A 22,217-nucleotide genomic window follows, 5' to 3' on the forward strand; every position below is an offset into this window, starting at 1 on the left:
CCAATTAAGGCCCCAATGCGCTGGTCCAGCTCAGGTAGCTCTGGGCCAGCCTTCCACCATCCAGTGGCCAGCGTCTGTCTTCTATGTTTGAGGTGTTTTTTTGCCTTTGATTTCAAATCAAACCATTTATTTTTTACTTCATCGGGTCTGCGCCCTTCTCCGGATACAGCGTTCACTGCATGGGTAATGCATTCCATGTATCGGTTTTATTTACCGCTTTGTGGCCACTGCTGATGGTACTAAATATGATGTTGTGTTTTGAGCTTACGTCTTGCAGCAATATTTCCACTTCAGAATTAGTCAGTATTTCTTTCTTTTGGAGTCGAGGCCTCCACCGTCTTTCCCACGTCTTTTTGACATTTCTCTGAGTGTGCACACGGCCCTGCCATCTCATGCCCTTTTATGGATATTAACAGGGCGTTGACCAATGCAACGGGCACAAGCTTTCAATTTACGACATATTGGGATTCATCATTCTAAGACCGCACCTGCGAACAATTCCGCTGTTTAGGAACACGTCATGAATCACACGTAGACTTTTCTTATGAACCTTCTTAAGAACAAATGTAAGAAATAACTTTGGAAGATATTGGTCAATGAAGCCCAATGTCCTCAGGTTATTTTCAGAGTGAGATCGACAACTCTACCACACCAGCTTGAAAATACTGTTTACTTCTCACATACTTTCTCTCTTTCAAGTGTACACTTGTCCACTTCCCTAAAGAACTGTAGATTCAAGGGCAGATAATTGTTGTAAGAAATTACTTTCATACACAGTCTGGATTAGCAGTTTATTGGATACTACATCATAATGACATTTGATTCATTTGATTGTATGTATTTTACAATATGTGCAAGTTTACAACAACCACTCCAAATGTATTCAGAGAAATCGCTAAAAATGTGTTAAGGCTCATGTTTAGCGAGCAGTTTACCCTTTCAAATAAAAATAAATTCTACTAAGCACAAAACAACTTTATTTTCATGTGAAGTTCACCAAAATGGTTATTTTACAACTTTCTTCATTTTGGACTATAACAGTGATGGTACCTGCCCGTTGACCATTGACTGGTACGTACAGAACCTATCCAGGAGTACATAGGTGTTATAAAATAAACAGGATCCTTCATTACAATAGCACATCAGTTCCAAGGGTGGGAAGTTGATTTGGAATTGGGTAAATGCATGGTTTTAGTGCACTGATAGACCCTGTATCAATCTCCCACATCCATCCCCTTATCACCTTAACTACCATTTTTTGTTCCCTGGTGAGTTCATCGTTTGCCTTCCTGAAAAGGAATTTCTCATTGTTATGTCTGCAGGATGCAGATCCAGCTCAGTCCAAGTACTTCTCAGCACGCATGATTTGACAGTACATAAGTAAGGAAAAGACCAAGGCCAGGATCTACAGAGCAGAAAAAGGGTTTCACATGGGTGTCAGTCTGGAGAGTCTCCTGAGTGGGTTTGAAATGTAAAATTTGAAAAAATCACAGCTAACTATGCACTGGTCCTATCCTGCCCCTTAGTTGGTACTCCCGCTGTCACCCTTTGTGCATTTATGACATTATTTATAAACAAACTTGAATTGGATTTACAACACATAAAATACTTACATTTTAATAACTGTGCTGCTGTTACTTTATTCAAGTAACAGCAGAAAATCTATTGATATAATTTTACCAAATTCTTTACATGTCGAGTACACTAAGAAACTCAAATCAGTCATGATGCCCCTGTCTAGGTTAATAAGGGGCGAATCTAGGTTCCTGCTTTTGGGGGGGCTAATCCCCTAGATGAAAGCTATTATTTTTCCTGTGACCCAGCAAAACTAGGGCGGTCTAGGGGCATGTTCCCCCCCGATTTTTTTATTTTAAATATACTTTTAAATAGTGTCCTGTACTGGGTTTTAGGCAGATCAATTAACACATTTAGATTTAAAATATGAAAGAAAAATACAAAATAAAATATTTTTTATTTTATTTTTTATAAAAATATTTTTTGGGGGGGCTAGTGAAACTTTTCCATCCCCCCCAAAATAGGGCTAGATACGCCCATGAGGTCAATTAAACTAAATTTTAACCTAATCTTCTGATATGCTAACAATTTATGACAAGGTATATTCTCCGTGAGGTCCTTAGTGAGATTACCTGAATGATGCTGATGCAGACTCCAAACATTAGAACGGAGGGGATGTTGTCCAAGAGCCACTGTCTGGCCTTCTGATAACACGGCTAAGAGGAGGGGACATAACATCTTAGAGTTGGCATCAGGCAAAGATTAGGAAATTTAATTTGAGGTAGGAAATACAGAAACAAAGACAAATGGAGAAAGGGATCTTATATTTGGAGAAAGACTAAAAGGCAGAATAGGGGTCAAAACTGTGAGTATGAGGAACAGAGAGGAGGAAGGAAAGCATATGGGAATATGTAGAGAGGATGGGGATGGGAGTGAAGTTGTAAAAAAAAGTCAGGGTCGCAGAAAAATTGTGTTATGAGGACAGAATAAGGTGTAGCAAAGAATTAAATTATATTTTACTATAGAGATAGGGTGGTAACGGGAGAGGGTGAAATGTAGTTGAGTCAAAAAAACAACATTGTCCCAAGAGGGTTATTTTAAAAATGATTTTGAATGTGGACACGAACACACACACATCTGGACAAAATCTGGATTTTTAAGACACATCTGGGCGTCAGGAAAGCATCTTAAAGGATAAATAGTGGAACCTTGACCTCAACCAACATGCTACTCCTCTGTTTTTAAGGGTCTAACCTCACTCCATCCGTCATCACATTGCTCTGTCCTAACGGAGCAACAAGATGAGGGGAGGGTTCCGTTTGTCACCAAGTACCAATCTGTCTTGTTTGTCACGCCACAGCACTTGAACTGCAAGAAAAACATTGAGATAATAAGATTATTTAGCATACTTCTCATACCCAATCTAAACAAACCATTTTAATTACATATTGAATATGCAGGAATTAAATTTGTTGTCAAGAAATGCAAGTGATTTAATGCTTGTGGAATCTGCATTTATCAGACAAACAGGGACCAGCACCACATTCAGTCCGGTTGATCCTCACCATTTTTTGTACATTGTCCCATGACTTCCTCAGTCCTTCATCAAACATTCCCTTCTTTAACTCATCCTGGGCATGGGTGTCCAGCTAAAAGGGGGTTAAATGTAACAACAATCGAGGACAGAACATGTTTGCAATGGTATTGTATGTATTTCAATACATACACAGGGAAATTGTGAAGGTGTGCTTGCGGCTGCCCCAGCTGCCCATAATCTCTTGCTGTTTACTAATATCAAATGTTTTGACTTCGGTTTTAGAATAAAGAAAATTGATTAAGCTTATCAAAACTAGTCCCTTTTAATTGTTATGTGGTTAGTAGTATTATAATTTCTGGAGAGCAAGCAATATCCTCCATTAGTTGACTTGCATTTAAAATTAAACTTTTGTGAAAATTACCCAAAACATTTCTTCCAATTGATAGATGACCCATATATACTATGTACTAATCCATAGCGACAGAAAGCTATCCCATAGTAACCAAAATTCTAAGGGAAAGGTATTTTAATGTTATTTATGTTTTCACTACTTGCAAGACAAAACAACAACTATTTCAATGGGTAATTCGTCAAAATAAAATTCCAGCAAACTAGTTATGCTAACTAGTTTTCCAAGGTAGGATTTCAACTACCAAGACAATATAAAGTGGATATTTCATTTATTTAATTATCATTGGCATTATATTAATCATAGGGGATTAAGTGTTCCCCACAAACTTGTCCTGTCAGGACAAGTTTAAAGTTCAGGTTTATTTGTAACAACTATAGGTACATTGAAATTATTTCGTTCTGCTTCTCTTAATAATCCCTAGTGGCCCATGTAAAACTTTAAAAATACTTTAGCTATAATAAATGCTGTTAATCCTAAATCGTTATCACTGAGGCCCTTGTAGCACCTTTGTCTCATATTCAGTGTTCAGTTTTCACAGGCATATAGAGGAGATCTTTGTGAACAGATTGACAAATGTTAGGCTGTGGCATTGAATTTCAGGTTAGTAGCCAATGGACAGTAGCGGTTCTAGGCACAGGTGAACCGGGCTGCCGCCTGGGGCGGCATGAAGAGAGGGGCGGCATTTTCCGTCATTTCTTTGTTAGGTGCCCTCTGCTGGCATAAAAAAGGTAGTGCGTGTGTGTTCACACCCGTTGAGATGGGTATGGCTGCAGCCTGCAGCCTCCCGTCTCATGCCCTCCCGTCTCATGCCCAAGCTGTCCAACGGTAAATTCAGAAGGTAAAAATACTAAATAGCAAAAAAAAATACGGATGGAGTTAAGGGTAAGTTCGTGAGCACGTTTGTTTGTTTTTTATCCATATAGTTTGCTGATTTCTGGATGTTATTGTTCTGTCCCTGATGTTAATTTATATTTGATGAAACCTGCGATGACCTTCATTTAAAACTGCATCAGCGTTTTATGTTAACATTTGTTAGCGAATATTAGCTAACGTTACCTAGAGCAATTTATGGTTGCAGACTTTGATGGTTTCTTTTTGTGATTTTCCTTAAGGTACACATCAGTGTCTTTAAAGACCGCAGGTGACAAAATGCATGGTGTGCTGTACCGACCATCATTGTCCCCCAACCGTCGTGCTTGTGCCTGACCTTAACCCCGACCTCTGCTACGACTCCTGGCCTTAAACTAATCCTAACCTCAACCGTTGTTGTGATGCCTAAACTCAACAGGGCTTCCCAAGCTGCAGCTGTAGAATGGATTTTTAATTTGTAGTCTAGCAAAAAAAAACACGTACACCAAAGTAGGAAGGAGAAATAGCGGACCAGACAAGCTTTTATTTTGAAAAGTAGAAGCATGAGACGGGAGGGCATGAGATGGGAGGGCATGAGGCAGGATGCTGCAAGCTGCAGCCATATACTCTTGCACCCATTGGCGTACCGTTTACTTGGTTGGGTGGGGTTTGGGGGGCGGCAGGTGAAAAACTTGCCTGGGGTGCCAAATGTGCTAGGACTGCCACTGCCAATGGAACAAAGGACTCTCAGCCAATTACAGACGTCTTAAAATGGGGGTCAGATGGCTGAGAGGTTAGTGGCTATTAATCAGAGGGTTATTGGTTAAATTCCTGGCCGTGCCAAATGACGTTGTGTCCTTGGGCAAGGCACTTCACCCTACTTGGAGAATGTCCCTGTACTTACTGTAAGAGCGTCTGCTAAATGACTAAATGTAAAATGGGAAAGCCCCAGTGCCACATTTGGGATGGTATTCATTCAAGTATTGGCCCTAATTTGAGTGACAGATTGTTTCACCTATTGAAAAACGAATCTGGGACCAGTAAGGGACTGCCAAAAATGTACTGACGATGTTTGGCTTCATAGACTTATATACAGTAGACACAGCAATCCTGCTCTTTAAAGATGGCGTCCCCATTCATTTAAAAGGAAAGAGCTCAGTGGCGCTGTGAGGCAAGTGAGAGCGCAAAATGGACCGCGCCATCTTTCCAGTTTCGGCTTGTCCGGTCTTGCGCAAAACAGTGGCTCGCCTTGTTTCAAATCGGAGACTTGTGCATGCTTGCAACTAGCTGTACACATCATACTTTGCGACATCCAGTCACGAGCCTATGAACTAAGGCATTGCAGTACAGTTAGAAAACTGGCAGAATGGGGTACAAGTCTGATCAAGAAGCAGATACATCATGGGGTACAAGTCTGATCAAGAAGCAGATACATCATGTGAACTTTACGAAAATCAATGCCATTAGTACTGCATAGTATTCCTTTCACTAGTTTTTTAGAAATGTTTGCCTATTCTAGATGAAACATACGTTCCACATATGACTCAGACTCACCAAATCAACGTTATTATTTTTGCTGTGTGTTTTTAGTATGACTGCATAAGTATTTTGTCGGATTAAAGAAACTGTTAACTTGAATATCTGGCTCCGTCGTTGTTCTAGCTCGGCAAAACAAGCTAAGTTAAATAGGCCTATATAAATATATATATTAGGGCTGTCAAGCAATTAAAATATTTAATCGCGATTAATCGCATTATTTCATATGATAAATCGCGATTAATCGCAATTTCCCTCCACTGGCTACCCATCACGGCCCGCATCAGATTCAAGACCCTGGTACTGACCTTCCGAGCAGTGAACGGGACTGCACCCGACTACATCAAGTCTCTCCTGCAGCCTTACACCCCCACTCGCCACCTACGGTCTCCTTCAGACAACCGCCTGGTGGTCCCACCTGAGCGGAGACCACCCGGTCCCAACACAAGGGCTGTTTATCAATCCACGTTTTTTTCCGTTCTTGTGTTCTTGCGAACTCGTTTGACGTCATCTTTTATTGCCCAAGTACGGTTCCAATCCAAAGAACACAAGTCACCAAGAACGCCAAAAATACCCGGAAATGTTCCTGATCCGCCCCTTTTATCGAGGATGCATCGGATGGTGACTTGACCAGCGAGAACGCTTCTAATTTCCCTGAAGTCATTGCAAGATGTCAAGCGAGGCGGACAAACCTCACAACTGCAATTTTTTACTTTTCATATTTCAGCTTAACGGTACATGTAAATCAGCATCTGAATAAAAATGTGACGAGAAATAGGCAGTTCAGTCGCTGAAAATGTTCTTATTTTATTAATGAAATGGCTAATATGTAAATTTGCTCCGACTTGTCGATAACCTAGCTAGTAGCATCTCAGTGCAGTGCAGACACTAGTTAACAGGTACTGTAAGTTAGCAAGGGCTACAGAAAACGTAAAAAACGTAAAATTACAGGTAGACGGACCATTTTTTAGCTTTATTATCTAGTTTTTGTAGTTAGTCAATGTTATCATAATGCTGCGAGTCCAGGAAAACCTTAACCATCTCAATTCATTCTCCGTCCTTGCGTACTTGCAAGACCATTCTAGCAAGGAGGCTTGCCAGAACGTTCTTCAAAAGAATGTACTTGCGTTCTCAGCGTTCTTCGGATTGATAAACAGCCAAGCTCTTCTCCTGCCTGGCCCCCCAGTTGTGGAATCAACTCCCCACCTCCATCAGAGACACAGACTGTCTCTCCACCTTCAAAAGAAGGCTCAAGACGCACTTGTTCCGGGAGTACTACGGTACTTAGGAAGGGTTTGTAGAACCCAATGCTATTTTCCTCAAGGATCACAATGACTGTTGCTTAGAGACTTGTTGCTCTTGTTGGTTAGTGGTAACTAATTTAAACTGTTGTATTCGCTGCGAAATATTCTATTTTAGTTAATCTTATTTTTATTTTTACTGTTGCTTGCTTTTTCCACAGGTACACTTGCACGTAGAGATTCATGTTGTTTAATTATAACTTGCTTAACTACATGCTCATGGTTCATCCCTTTGGCACTTATCTTTTGGTTGTTCTCAATGTGTGATTCTTGTTTTGGCTACCCGCAATGCTTTGGGGCTGTCTTGTTGTTATTATCAGTGACCTATGCACTTTGTAAAGCTCTCTCTTGGAAGTCGCTTTGGATAAAAGCGTCTGCTAAATGAATAAATGTAAATAAATGTAAATTAACCGCAAACATTTTTCCATCTATTTATTCTGTTAAAATGTTACCCCAATAAATTATTTTTTGGTAGAAGTAACATTAAACGGGTGTACTTGACTTCAGATAGGCCTAACTGGATGATAATGTCCATATAACAAGTTCAGATGGAACACAACTTAAATTGTGATAGAGTTGTATTCACTCACAGACTATACTGCTGTATAATAAACATCCATAAAATTAGACTTATTCTGGAATATAAAATACATTTATGTTGTCTCTTAGCCTATTACAATATCCTGCTCCATAATATTCAAATCTCACTCAAACCCACTTCGTATACTTAAGCAACCACAGATTTACCTTAATATCGAACAATGCAGTTTCTATCTTGTTGAACCCAGTCAGCTGCTCGCTTCTTTTACAAGTGTTGTCTGCCATATATTACCGGAGCAAACGGTGCAGCTGCTGCTACCGCTAATGCTGCTGCTAGCTGTGTGCTTTGCTTGCATGTGATAGTTTAGTCTGGAAGTACTCCGGTGATAACTAAACTCAGCCTGACAATCAGTACACACGGCCTTAGTTTTCTCAACCGAGCCGTCTCAGAACTTTTAGAAAAGGAACTTCCCACCTAAAATCCCTCTCTCCATCATTCAGCTACCGTCGGCAGTCGAAATCATGTGACAACAGGTGATTGAAAGGGTCAAAAAGAAACATGCGTTAACGGCACAATTTCTTTTTGTTGCGTTAAAATGAGATTAGCATTAACACGTTATTAACTTTGACAGCCCTAATATATATGTTACTATTATGATGATGATGAGTGTTGCTTTACTATTACTAGATTACTGTTATTGTTAATGCCATCATTGTGGTGTTAACTGACATAAGGTTGCAGAACAATATTGTGGTTATCAAACATGATTTATTCACCTTTGTCTTTGCTCCAGAAGAACATGTCAACACTCTTTAAGGACGCCTTCACATGCCACAATATCACTTATTATATTAGGCTATAATTACGTTTGTCATGCCCTGACCATAACGTTCATTACAAAATTGCAAAAATCAGCTTTACAATAATGGAAATAAACTCTATAACAACAGTCATGTATGTGTGCAACCATTTGTAAAACTGGCTACACAGGCAACTAGTGATGTGTCGTTCGTGAACGATTCGTTCATTTTGAACGAATCCTTATAAGGACTCGGGAGTAACGAGTCCTCTCAACGAGTGATTCGTTCATTTCCCGACTCGGTCTTTCTACGAGTCTTTGGATCATTTTTCACGTGACCTGCATAGGCTCTGTAGCTAGAGGAAACGAACGATTCGTTCCTTTCCCGACTCGGTCTTTCTACGAGTCTTTGGATCATTTTTCACGTGACCTGCATAGGCTCTGTAGCTAGAGGAAACAAACGATTCGTTCCTTTCCCGACTCGGTCTTTCTACGAGTCTTTGGATCATTTTTCACGTGACCTGCATAGGCTCTGTAGCTAGAGGAAACGAATGATTAGTTCCTTCCCCGACTCGGTCTTTCTACGAGTCTTTGGATCCTTTTTTCACGTGACCCGCATTGTATTTTTTAGTAGAGGAAACAGTTTCCTTATTCCCTTTCGCGTGGCCGCTGTTTTAGTAAGACGTGAATGAATGATATTCGCTCAAGTCATCATACTGACTGGTTTTGTTATTTTCACTTTACATTTACACTTACAGTTTAGTGCAGTGTAATTGTTTGACGTGATAATTAAATGCTAGTGTGATAATACATGACCAAATCATACAACCTCATGATACATTATTTTAATGCAGGAATTTATTTTGAAATAGTATTTGCTGGTGCACATGTCATGCACTAACCTACAGTGGACGTATAGGGGCTATACGTCCTTTGCAGTGGACGTATAGCCCCCAACCCCCCCCCCCCCCCCCTGAAATGAACAAATGACTCGAAAAAAGATTTGTTCATTTTACTGAACGAGATTCAAAGAACCGAATCAGCAAAAAGAACCGAACTTCCCATCACTACAGGCAACTGTAGCTGATCAAGCCATTTCTCCTTGTACTCATTCAGCTTCAGGTAAATCAGTGATCGGCTAATGTTCCCTTTTGTGCTCATGCCCTGTGAATATGGAGTTAGCCTGCGAGCACAGTTCCAGGCAACTTTTCTTGACGTAAGCAAATAAATGGAGTGCTAATTTACCCATTTTGGATTGGTTTTAAACTTTATAATAAAATGATTCTATGTAAAAGCTAGTAGTATGAGCCAGGTTCGAGAAAAGAACAACAATTATTGAAGAGATGAACGATTTTGGAAAATAAGCCAATTGCGATTATTTTGACAAATATTGCAATTGCGATTCAATATGCGATTATTGTATGATTTATTATTAATAAATATATACCGTATTTCTTTGAGTAAACGCCGCACCAAAAATGAACGTTGTGTAATAAACGGCGCCCTCGAATAAACGCTGCATTATAAAAATCTGATTTTTTTTTTTTTATTGGTTAAATTCAACCCCATGATTTATTATTTGTGGGACAAATAAAGGATTCTTATTTTATTACTGCTACTTATTTCACATGATTAATCGCGATTAATCACAATTAATCGCATACTATTTAATCTGTTAAAATTTTACTCCAATAAATGAAAAAAACAAAAAAACATTAACGGTGTACTTAAAAACTTTAAATACGCCTAACTGGGTGATAATGTCTATATAAAAAGTTCAGATGGAACATGACTTAAATTGTGAAGGAGTTTAATTCACTCACAAACTATACTGCTGTAGCTATAATGAACATCCACAACATTTTACTTCTGGAAAATAAAATACATTTAAGACATGTTGTCTCATAGTCTACTATGATATCCTGCTCCATAATATTCAAATCTCACTCAAACATACTTCAGATACTTAAGCAACCACAGATTGACCTTAATATTAAACAAGACAGTTTGTTTTTTGTTGAACCCAGTCAGCTGCTCGCTTCTTTTGCGAGTGTTGTCTGCCATTTGTTACAGGAGCAAACGCTGCTGCTGCTACTGCTACAGTGCTAACACTGCTGTTGCTAGCTGTGTGCTTTACTTGCATCCGATAGTTTAGGCTGGAAGTACTCCGGTGATAACTAACCTCAGCCTGACAACCAGTACACACAGCCTTAGTTTTGTCAACCGAGCCGTCTCGCAACTTCTTGAAATAGAACTTACCATCTAAAAGCCCTCTCTCCTTCATTCAGCGACCGTCGGTAGTCGAACTCATGTGACAACAGGTTATTCCCAGGGTCAAAAAGAAACCTGCGTTAACGCCACTTTTTTTTTTTTTCGTCAGAAATATTTTGAACTCAAGCATCTAATGGTTAAATCTTATCAGTGGTTAAATCTGATCCAGTCAGTAGCCTAAAAGAAACAGTATGGCACTGACAGCCATAGTGATCCTACTGTTTGTGTATCACCGAGGGGCATCTTTCGTGATGAACGCTGTTACTGCTTGAGTAATTTTGTACATGAATATTAAGTTAGGCTTTGAAACATTTTGATCAGTGATCATGTTGGATGTTATTCGGCTTATTTGACATTTATTTCGTGTTTTTTTGGGGGTCGTATTAGGTCGGTGTTGTTGCCCCGTGAGGTAGCAGCGTTAACCAGGCAGGTTTTGCACAATACTTGACACTGTGCAGGATCTTTTTGAAAGACAAAATTGGCAAAGTGTCTGTAGTGTCAGGTTCTGTCGAGCTTGAGGCCATCGTACAGGTCAAGGTAAAGTGTAACGTGCAAAGTTGGTCCTGCAAACTGCGTTACTCTAGCGTGTCATGTGATCTAAGTAAAATCTCAGCGTGTGATTTCAAAATCTTGTTTTGTCACATCGCGAATTTATCGCAAAATTTGTCACCAAGAACGCCAAATCTGTTTGGCTTCCTGAACAGCGGTGGAATTCAGTTTTTCCCACCCGTGTCGCATACAGTGTTACAGTGAGCTATACTGGTTAAAATTAAATTTAATAATAATAATTTCACCAATGAATCGTTTACGCAAAATGTTTGTCCTCCATAATGTACCATTTTGCTAACCTGGACTGGAGAGAAGCCGGCTGTTACATTTTGCTTCTAGTAAGTAAGTTACCAGTAAGTAACTTGTACAGCTGAGCCAACTGGACGTAAATTTAAAAAACCTAAATTATGACAAGCAACGTAATCGGGAACAAGATGCACATTTTGAAACCAACATTGTCTATGAAGTGCAAAAATTGAGGGACGCATTAGGGTGAGAAATTAATCATAATAAATATATATATATATATATAAATGACTAAATGTAATGTAATATATGAGAGAGAATATAGGTTGTGCCTTGCCAAAGGAGAGCACACACAATTAACCTTAACTACTATATTTGTTTATTAACACAGGTGCTTGATTTTAAACATCTTCAGAATCTTAATGTCAGGGTTGTCAAATGTTCGTGGGTGAGCTGTATTTTTGAGAGTGCGCAGAGGAGGCTGTAGATTAAATGGCCAACTCACCTCTTTGCGAAATATGTGCAGGACTAGCGTCAGAGTCACCTCCGTCAGCACCAGGAGCAAGAGGATGACAAAGAACTATGAGTAAAAAGTGCAAAAGAAAGGGGAATGAAAGAATATGGGTTGGGAAATACATTTAATTGTATCCAAACTAAACTCTCAGTAATATGCTATTTTGGGAAGTCATCTTTTTTTTATCCACATACTGACTTCTTACCGTCATCAATAGACAGCGTTGCTCTTTCAGGGCACCAAGGCAACCCAGGAAGCCTGTTACCATAGTGACGCCCCCGGCAACCAGTAATAGATTGGCAGCGGAGAGGGAGGGGAAGGACACTGGCAGGGAGGAGAACTCCGCCTGGGTGAAGGAGAGCCACACCCCTACGCCAAACAAACCACACCCTCCTAGCTGGGAATGGAGACAGATGGCGTGTTCGACATTGGCTGCGGCTGCATGAAACGACCAGTGAGAGTTGCCGTTTGCAGTCGGGGAACAGTTGAAAAACGGCTTTGTAAAGACTGACATTGCTGCTTCTCGTGGTTTGCTGCGTTGACATCAGTCATGGCTGATCAAGTGCTGTTTGCTTACTTTATCGCTGACGGACTGCATGGTCGCTAATTTAATTGTTTTCGCTTTCGGACTTGCACGAACCAGTGCACGGAAATTTCATTTTATGTATTGGGCTATGTGAAACTCTCTTAAATCTGCAGATCGATAATAGGCCTACAACTAGAACTCAAAACTAAACTTAGTCTTTTCGTTAGTAAAGAGGCGGACTAAAAAACGTTCTTCAACAACTTAGGCTATTGCAGTCTGTCAATAAAGACAAATATTCAATTCAATTGTACAGTTTGGTCCGGATTTGAGCATTGGCGAAACTGAAGATTTCATAATAAATACATAGCACACGTCAAAGTTCCCGTGTCTGGCCAGTCAGGAAATAGCTGTGTTGTCATTAGAACCCGTGCAGTTGCTCTCGAGAAAATTTGCTCGGCCTCACAGCCGGCAGTTCTTGAGTTGATCTCACGGTAATTTGATGGCATACGTCACAGTGACCTAGCCTTGGTGCCGTCTCAAGAAGGACAAAAAGTCTAACCAGAATTCACTGTTTCAAGTCAGCCAGCTGCAGGCGGCTGTCGGCGCTGCATGAAGTCGAGCACACCAACTGATATAAATTTACCTATAAAAAATCTGCAGAAGTGGCAACAATATAAGAAAGTAGTTGCTGTTCAATGACAATGGCTCAATGACAGTACTTGAAATAGTTGGAGAGTAATCAAGCATCTCTGGAGGTTCACCCACTTGTTATGTGATACAATCTACTCTGAGCTCAAATCTGAGTGCATAATCAAGTGCTACTTCACCTGCAATACTTTACATATTTGGCAAAAGTCAACCATGGAACTGATTTCCATTCTTATCAGCAGGTTTCCTACACTTTCCAACAAGCAGATATCCAGTTATTGGAGTCTTGTTTCAGTCCTTGTGGAGTTGCAATGATCATGAGAACGGTGAGGAATTAGCCCAGAACTACACGGGAGGATCTTGTCAATGATCTCAGGGCAGCTCGGACCAAGAAAACAATTGGTAACACACTACGCCGTGAAGGACTGAAATCTTGCAGCGCCTGCAAAGTCCCCCTGCTCAATAAAGCACATGTACAGGGCCTGTCTAAAGTTTTCCAATGAACATCTGAATGATTCAGAAAAGAACTGGGTGGTGTTGTGGTCAGATGAGACCAAAATCGAGAACTTTGGCATCATCTCAACTCGCCGTGTTTGGAGGAGGAGGAATGCTGCCTATGACCCCAAGAACACCATCCCCACCGTCAAACACAGAGATGGAAACAATGCTTTGGGGTTGTTTTTCTGCTAAGGGGACCGGACAACTTCACTGCATAAAAGGGACGATGGACGGGGCCATATACCGTCGAATCTTGGGTGAGAACCTCCTTCCCTCAGCCAGGACATGGAAAATGGGTCGTTGATGGTTATTCCAGCATGATAATGACCCAAAACACATGGCCAAGGCAACAAAGGAGTGGTTGCACATTAAGGTCCTGGAGTGGCCTTGCCAGTATCCAGACCGTAATCCCATAGAAGATTTATGGAGGGAGCTGAAGGTTCGAGTTGCCAAAGTCAGCCTGGAAACCTTAATGACTTGGAGAAGATCTGCAAAGAGGAGTGGGACAAAATCCCTTTCGAGAAATGTTCGCGAACCTAATGGCCAACTACAAGAAACGTCTGACCTCTGTGATTGCCAAAAAGGGTTTTGCCACCAAGTACTAAGTAATGTTTGGGTCAAACACGTATTTCACTCAATAAAATGCAAATCAATTTATAACAATTTGACGTGTTTTTTCTGGATTTTGTTGTTGTTAATCTGTCTCTCACTGTTCAAATAAACCTACCAAAAAAAATTATATACTGATCATTTCTTTGAGAGTGGGCAAACGTACAAAATCAGCAGGGGATCAAAAAATTCCCTCCCTGTATGTTCTTGCAATCCTGTTTTTTCAAAGCCTCCCAAAATGAACAAATACAATATGGTTATAGGTACTGTGCTATACAGGCATCAACATACCCTGAATTAAAAAACAGGACTGCAGCATATAGTATAGTAGACACTGACCCAGAAGATGAGGTTGAAGACAAACATGAGATATTTGACACAGCACAGCCACCTTTGTGAGGCTGACATCCTGAAGAGAGAAAGAGACACAGAATAATTGAGAGATTTGATTAGCTACATATTTTACCTAGAAAGACTGAGAGAGTGACTGACCAAAAAGCAGGATTTTAGTATTTCATTTTAATACAGTTAGTGGGTGTATTTGTATACTAATTGACATACATTACTGTCCTTCGAGCTAAAATGTATGGCATGTACTTTATTTGTGGTTACGTGTTTGTGAGTGTGGTCACATTAATTGACTTGCAGGGGTGTCTTCATCGGCTTGATGTGGTGTGTATGGTATGGGGGAGGGGTTGTAGTGCTGTTGATGTTTTCCTGCTTTTTTGTGGCTTATGTTAAGCCTCTACTTTGTTATGTGGGTCTTGTGTGTGCTTGGTCATACATGAGAGCATACATGGATACAATGTGTGCACATATTAGTATTTCTTAATCTTTGTATTTCTTATAGCTGATGTCATCCAGGGTAACGTTCTGCATGGTATTGCTCTTTCCTGCTGATAAGCCTTTTACTCAGTGTGGTTAAATTAAATGACCTGTTCCTCCCACAGGAAGTGAGGCCGGACAGGAAGGAAAGAAACTGCCTTTTCCTTTTGGTAACTCTTATAGATGATTATTTGGGGCAGTTAACCATGACTGAAGACTGATGGATTATGATTTGTTACAAAGCTTAAGACATGGCTCAATTCTTTCTTTCTTTGCAATGCCAGTGGGAAACACTGAAGTTAAAAAAAAATCTCCACTTTGTTGGAAGTACTGAATAAACTTCTTACAATGAAAAGATAAAAGAAAATTGTGCTTCCTTATTTATTTTTACAAAAAGTGAAATGCATGCATATACAAGTACCTGAGGGAATGGATTCCAAAGACTTAACTGATGAGTGAGAGTGAGAAAAGGTCTTCTGTTTTGTTCTTGTTCTTTGGTTGGTCCCTGGAGTTTTGATTATTTATAATTTTCTCCCTTTAGAACCCTAAATCACTTCACAAAGAAATAACATCCACAGTTGACAATTTGGGGTATTCCACAGCCTTTCTCCTTGCTTTTCTCTACCTATGTCTGTGTTGTTCTTAGCCTGTAGAAGAACATAATTTTATTTTTGTCCCCGTTTTTCTCTTTCTCTGTGTGTGTCTCTGTTCCAGACACGGTCCGTATTTCCAAAACACCAACTATTTCCAAAACTCCAATTGATAAAAGAAATAGGTCTTTTAATCTATCCCTTCACCTAAGTGTCTCCTTCCTTTCTTTTCTTTACTAACAACAGAACATATTCCCCTCTTTCTCCCTCTTCCTATATCTCTCTTGCTGTCTATTTCTTTCTCCCTCCCTTGCTTACTTCTCAATAACTTCCAGATGTGTCTGTTGCTACCCCACCTCCCTTTTGGTCTGTTTTTCTGTGGTTACTCCCCCCTCCTACTTGATCCAATTCTTTCAACTTGTTATTTTAGTGGTTCCTCCTACAAAGCCTCTGGTCTTAAAGCCATCCGTCTTTCTCTGTATTATTGTGTAATTTCCCCTTTATTTCTCTTTTTCACAATAAATGTTCTATCACTGTGAGATGTTTGTGTTCTGCACAGTAGAGAGATTTTCCCTTTCTATATTGTGACCTAGCCCCACCCTATAACATACTTCCTTCCCTTCCTGGCCAAATGTTCGAAGAGGGGTGGGAGGTTGGTGGTTGGTCGGGTGACATGGAACATTTGTGTTATAAACATTTCAGTTTTCACTAGAGTACATATAGCTTACTGTAATGGAAATTTTGGTCATATGCATAGATGTATGTTTATGAAATCTATAATCTTATATGTTCATTGGTAAGAGACAGGAAGGGAAGATAATTAAGTTGAGTTCAAAGGAATGTGAGGTGCTGATGGCTCTGTGGGCAGCTTGCCCTGGGGGATGGGTGAAGCATTTTATATGGCCTTTTGTCCTCTGGTTACTGTAAGGGGTCAATGAGACAGTTGCTCTGAACTTTGGCTAGAAGGACTGTGTCCTGTTTCATTGTTTGTGTTAATTAAAAGTATTGTTTGAAGATGGTCACACAAAGGACAGTTGACCATTTGACTGGTCAACCCCTGTGGCTTTATTATCTACTGCTCTGGAGTAAGGATGGGCATAATTAATCGACGATCGATTATCGATCATTAAGAATTTAGTCGATAACATTATTTGTTCATCGATAAAACTAATGCGTGTTCTGTTGCGTAGTGTGAGTCTTGAAGGATTGCAATGGATTTCGCTATGTGGCAGCAATTAGCTAAACATTTTACCAAATGAAGCCAATGTTTGGAAAAAAACGCCACAGGCCTACTCAATTACCAGCGAGTTTCCATAGCTATTTCAAAAGTAAATATGAAGAGGTCACGGCGAAGTGTAGCGTGAGACCATATTGACTAAAAAATTCCTTTGTTCACTGCCAACACTGCAAAGCTTAGTATAAATACAACTCCTCCACGACTCAAATGATGTACCACTTGAAGAACGTACATCCGACCCTGGTTAGTGGCGGTGCATGCTGCTCTTGGTGCTAGTATAGCACGGAGGAGCTGCGATGCACAACAAGCTAAGAAAATTACCCAACGGATCTGTAAGTCCATCGAGATGGATATGCTACCCTTAAGTATTGTTGAGGGCGAAGGTTTTTATGAAGCTTTGTTAATTAGCCGGAAAAAAACGAGGGTCAGTTGTGTTTGAACACAGGCTTCTAGCTGTCGGCTCCGCTTCTAGGAGTTACAGAGATAGTTGTTTTTCTTGTAATACCTAGTAAGGGTCCCATTATCGTCCACCTAGTTCTCGACGCTCGTTAGCAATGTTACCAAAATGTCTTATAATACAAATTAAAAACGTTAGGCCTATGTCACAGCATTATACTTTAATATATAGATACACACCTATATTATAACATTCCGGTCTTGAAATCCAATCAGGATATGCCTAGAAATGTTACTTTCCTGATTTTAGCAGTTAGCTAGGGGGTCCCATTATCATCCACCCAACCACTTTCAATGGAGAATTGTCAGTTTGACGCTGCGGAAGGCAGATGCAACACATACGGTTTGAGAGCGTAATTACACACTCAAATCTCGAAGTAAGAAGCTGTAATTTGGTGTGCAGCATAATAAGATGTGTACATATCGATGAGTTACTTTCTTTCGTTGCTGCTGCATATTTTCTTTAAGAAATTAACGGAAGAAACGGTTGTGGACGATAATGGGGCCCCGAACGTTGGAGATTTAGAGTGGACGATAATAGGGCCCTTTACACTACAGATCTCAATGCGGAAACATGCTGTGTTTACATATCGATGAGTTACTTTCTTTCGTTGCTGCTGCATATTTTCTTTAAGAAATTAACGGAAGAAACGGTTGTGGACGATAATGGGGCCCCGAACGTTGGAGATTTAGAGTGGACGATAATAGGGCCCTTTACACTACAGATCTCAATGCTGAAACACGCTGTGTTTTTTCTATTTTCACTGCATTTTACTATAGCCTATAAATTGTGAATTCTTAATATAAAAATGTTAATGATTAATCGAAAATCGATCGTTAATTCTCCCGACGATCGATTAAGACAATTTAGTCGAATGCCCATCCCTACTCTGGAGAGAGCTGTGACATCAAAGAACTTTGGGACACACTGGACACTTGGTATTGTTTCAAGCTGTCACTAAGTTGAGTTAGCCAATCACAGAGTTTGCTTCATTGATTGATTGACCTTATGGAATGCCATTTGATCTTAAGTTTATATAAGGCAGTGCATGTGTGATGGCTGACCATCACTCCTGCGAACGACCTGTGTGGATGGCACCTCCTTCGCTGAGACTGATCAGCAAAGCTTTGTTTATGTAATTGTATAGTCTAATAAATTGTATTAAAACCATATCCCTTGACTATTCAGATCTACACAGTGCCACTCGAATTCTTCCTGAACACTTACATAGCTTATTTACAAATGTGTAAGGTTACTGACTTTTTAAAGAATGTGATAAAAAGTGTTTCCAGAGCTGTGAGTGCTGCGGAATTTCCAAGCAGGACTTGGACTTCGATTTCACTAAAAAGTTTCCTTTGCTGTTAATCAGATGTTTTTAAACGTACCTCATGATACAGATGGTGAAAAGACACAACCTAGTGTCCGTTTGTTATGACTTACAAAAGCATCTGGATGCCTCAAAGTTTTTGGGTCTTTCAATGAAAAGTCAAATATGTAAAATTGTCAATTGTTTTAATTAAATGTAACATTACATGCCTGTGGGTGAAATTATTACAACAAAAGTACATTCATGTTTTCTTTTCTTGTCTCTAGCAGTGCAAGCGTGTAGATGTTTAGCGATGCATCCAAACATTTTTTATTTTGACTATGATGTAGACAAAGGAGTGAGCCATATTACAAAGCTTTATAAAAAAGAAGTTATATAAACATTTCATAATGATAAATAGGTCCAGGCCTCTTTGTCCTCAAGGTGAATACAGCCATGATAACAATGGACCCGTCCGGGCATTCGAACGGCATTAGGACATCAGACCAGAATATTTTTGGCAGCCGGACCATTTTTGGCATGACAGCACCAGAGCCATAGACTCCCATTGTTATTGAGGAATGCGGAAGTAAAGCGTGTCACATGCGACCTTGAATTCCAAACATTGTATTTTCCACCGTTCAACCCCATTCATTTTCAGTGTCTCCAAAGCAAGTTAGATGGTAAATTGATAAAAAATCCGGCCAGTTTTTATATTTCTACCACCACATATCAATTTTTATTAGTTGTTTTTCATATGATATAGCTAGCTTTAGATAAAGTTTATCGTAAGATTATAGCTTGTTAAATTCTAAATGCTGTTAAAGCTAGACTGTAGGTCTAGTATCTAACGTAATTAACACTTTTACTGAAGCTAGCGAGAAAGCATGTGTATCATAACCAGAAGTCAGTTGGTTTATAGTCTGTCAAATTAGTTTTAGTTATTGGTGTTCGTTGGCATACAAAGTAAGTCTTCTCTTATTAGCCTAGTTAGTAGAGCTAGCAAGTATGAATTGCAGATTAAGGTGTCCGAAGTAAATTAGCTGGTAAATTTATGACAATCCTGCATTTTTTCATATTTCAACCACCACATATCAATTGTTGTTAGTAGTATTTTATATAGACAGCTTTAGTTTAAGTTTATCGTAAGATATAGCTTGTTAGATTCTAAATGCAGTTAGAGCTAGACTGTAGGGCCAAATCCCAATACTCCCCCTTACCCCTAGCCCTTAGTTTACCCCTAGCCCTTGGCCCTCAAAACTGAGGGGTAAGGGCTACATATCCCTAAGAAATGGTTACAGGTACGTCATCTAGCACGTATCGATATCTCCGAAACAAGTAGTGTTATGCACTGATATTACAGTGTTTCCCCTAAGATTTTTTTTAGCAGTGGGGGCAGGTCTGTGAGAGTGTTTTAGACATAGATATATTTTTACTTGGGTCCATAACTTATAAGTGTGGTCTATCAATACCAGGTGGTATTTTGTACAAATGTCGAACTACTTATGTATAATTTCAATTTGAACACACGTTGCACATTGTTACTTTGGACCTCATCAGTTGGGACGAAAGTAACACAGGAATGGGTCAAAAGTAGCTAACAAAACGATATAAGCTAGATTTTTTGTGTTACTCTGGTTTTTATTAAATATACCTGACTATGACCTTGTTAAAATGTAACTGCAAACATATTTAGTCCATTAGTTTAGCAAAAAAACAATGAATTTTACATTTCAGTTGCATCAAATATTTATTATAATTTTTTTATGAATCAGACCTCTGTCTGTCTTTCTGACCCTCACTGTTGGCATATTCTTTTGATATATGACATAAACATGTTTTAATAAATGCTTTCCACAAACAGAAATTCACCACATACAACGCATACGCATTAGCAGCGGGACAAAAGTAACAAGTGTTACTCAACCTTCAGAATGTGTTACAGCACTAAATAACCTGTAGATTGATCGTGACTGTGACACATGAAACGGGAAACACAACTTGTAAATATAACCGCAAGCAGTAATGGCGGATTCCTCCAAACATTGCGAACCATTGAAAAATGTATATTCTTGAAAAATTGTAACTGTATAGAAAAACCAATGCTGCAGACTTACCAATGGGATACCAAATCTGACCAAATCCAAATATGGCTGCAAGCAGCAATGAGGTGGCCATAGATCGTTTCGTGGAACGTGGCATCTAAAAAACACAGAGAAAGCATCAAAACTATTAAATGTCAGATACTATACTACTGCCCAACTATTTCATAATCTTATATGATTGTAACAGTTCTAGAATAGACCTTTAAGAACATATGCAGATGGTTAGGCTAAGATTCTCAAAACACCAACCTTTTTTTACTTGACACATCCAATATTTCCCTATATTCTAGTTCTACTGTGTACATTCGAATTTAACACATAACAAAGCAGATTCTAGACTATAAAAACACATTTATAAATATAGATAAATTGTTACATTGGTATGAGTCCTTGACTTTTTTTTGGACAGATGATAAACATTTTGCTACTATAGCTATGGAGAACAGACAATAGATAATTCTTGGAATTTCTGCTGTTACTTAGACTTAACAGACCGACTTCGATTGTTCGCTTTAATATGTTTCCTCGTTTCCACAACATCGAGTTATTTAACACTTGGTTAGCACTAGCCTTGGTCACAAATTTGGATTTAAATTGTCCGGACACGTTCTAACATCGTTGTTTCTCAAAACAATTAGCACTAGGCTACGGCTAGCACTACAGCTATCTTATCAAACAAGTTACAAACCTACTGTAGAACGTAACCCGTTAACGAGTTGCGTCACATATATGTGATCTTTCGAATGTGGGTCCCACTGCTAACATCACAAATAATGTTCAAAGTTTTATAGCTTGCAAACGTTCAATACATACTGTAAAAAGAGAAATCCTTAGCTCAGCTAGCCTAGCTAAAAGTTTCTAAATATGTTGTATAACACACGCCTTAAAACAGTCTCAAATAGTCTTCAAGTTATCATACAAATAACAACGCTCAAATACATGTTTTGTATGTTACTTGTAACCTTTGATTACTCACGGTCAAATAGCGAAACGATGAAAAGTTCAAAGGGCTGCAGTAGAAGTGAATCGTCATGTTCAACAATGAAAGAAAATGGTAGTCTTGTCTGGGTCTTTAAGGTGGATCCAATCAGAGCTCATATACATGACACCTTCATAACATCTACCAATCGTGTACCCCGATATTCAAGTTGGTCAAGTAAGAAGTAAACATTCACATGGGCATTTTGGTGAGCCGGTAATACTGTCGGTGACTGACCATAAAAACAAGTCAAACAATTGGATAATTAAGGTGTTCTGTAAAGAAGCATTGCAACATTAAACTTGAACGAGCATATTTGTTAGGCTATATTATTCCGCTGCAATTAGTCATCAGAACAACAGTTGAG

The 22,217-nt window shown here is 39.4% G+C and overlaps 1 protein-coding gene across 2 annotated transcripts; it reads right to left on the reverse strand.

Moving 5' to 3' along the window:
• Window positions 1–777: 777 nt before the first annotated feature.
• On the reverse strand, window positions 778–20,937 carry tspan4b (tetraspanin 4b). Of its 2 annotated transcripts, XM_047051449.1 has the most exons (9): window positions 20,884–20,937; window positions 15,598–15,729; window positions 14,691–14,760; window positions 12,276–12,467; window positions 12,062–12,136; window positions 3,081–3,164; window positions 2,770–2,883; window positions 2,148–2,231; window positions 778–1,405 (listed from the first exon to the last, which is right to left on the reverse strand). In XM_047051449.1, exons 3-9 carry the CDS (start codon window positions 14,757–14,759, stop codon window positions 1,337–1,339), a joined length of 687 nt encoding a protein of 228 aa, XP_046907405.1. In that variant the 5' UTR covers window position 14,760; window positions 15,598–15,729; window positions 20,884–20,937; the 3' UTR covers window positions 778–1,336. The 2 variants fall into 2 exon arrangements, with proteins under 2 accessions (XP_046907405.1, XP_046907404.1); XM_047051448.1 differs by lacking the exons at window positions 14,691–14,760; window positions 15,598–15,729; window positions 20,884–20,937 and having other exon boundaries at window positions 12,276–14,684.
• Between the last annotated feature and the right edge of the window lie 1,280 nt (window positions 20,938–22,217).

The sequence above is a fragment of the Hypomesus transpacificus genome, unplaced genomic scaffold, assembly GCF_021917145.1.
Source record: "Hypomesus transpacificus isolate Combined female unplaced genomic scaffold, fHypTra1 scaffold_155, whole genome shotgun sequence".
Taxonomy (NCBI): domain Eukaryota; kingdom Metazoa; phylum Chordata; class Actinopteri; order Osmeriformes; family Osmeridae; genus Hypomesus; species Hypomesus transpacificus.

Coding starts and splice junctions, on each gene's coding strand:
- tspan4b (XM_047051448.1), bottom strand. CDS start 12,584: ATGTCAGTCTTTACAAAGCCGTTTTTCAACTGTTCCCCGACTGCAAAC. Junction 3,165..12,061: donor TGCACATATTTCGCAAAGAG/GTGAGTTGGCCA, acceptor ACCCCCTTTTAG/CTGGACACCCATGCCCAGGA. Junction 2,232..2,769: donor GTGATGACGGATGGAGTGAG/GTTAGACCCTTA, acceptor CCCTCCTCTTAG/CCGTGTTATCAGAAGGCCAG.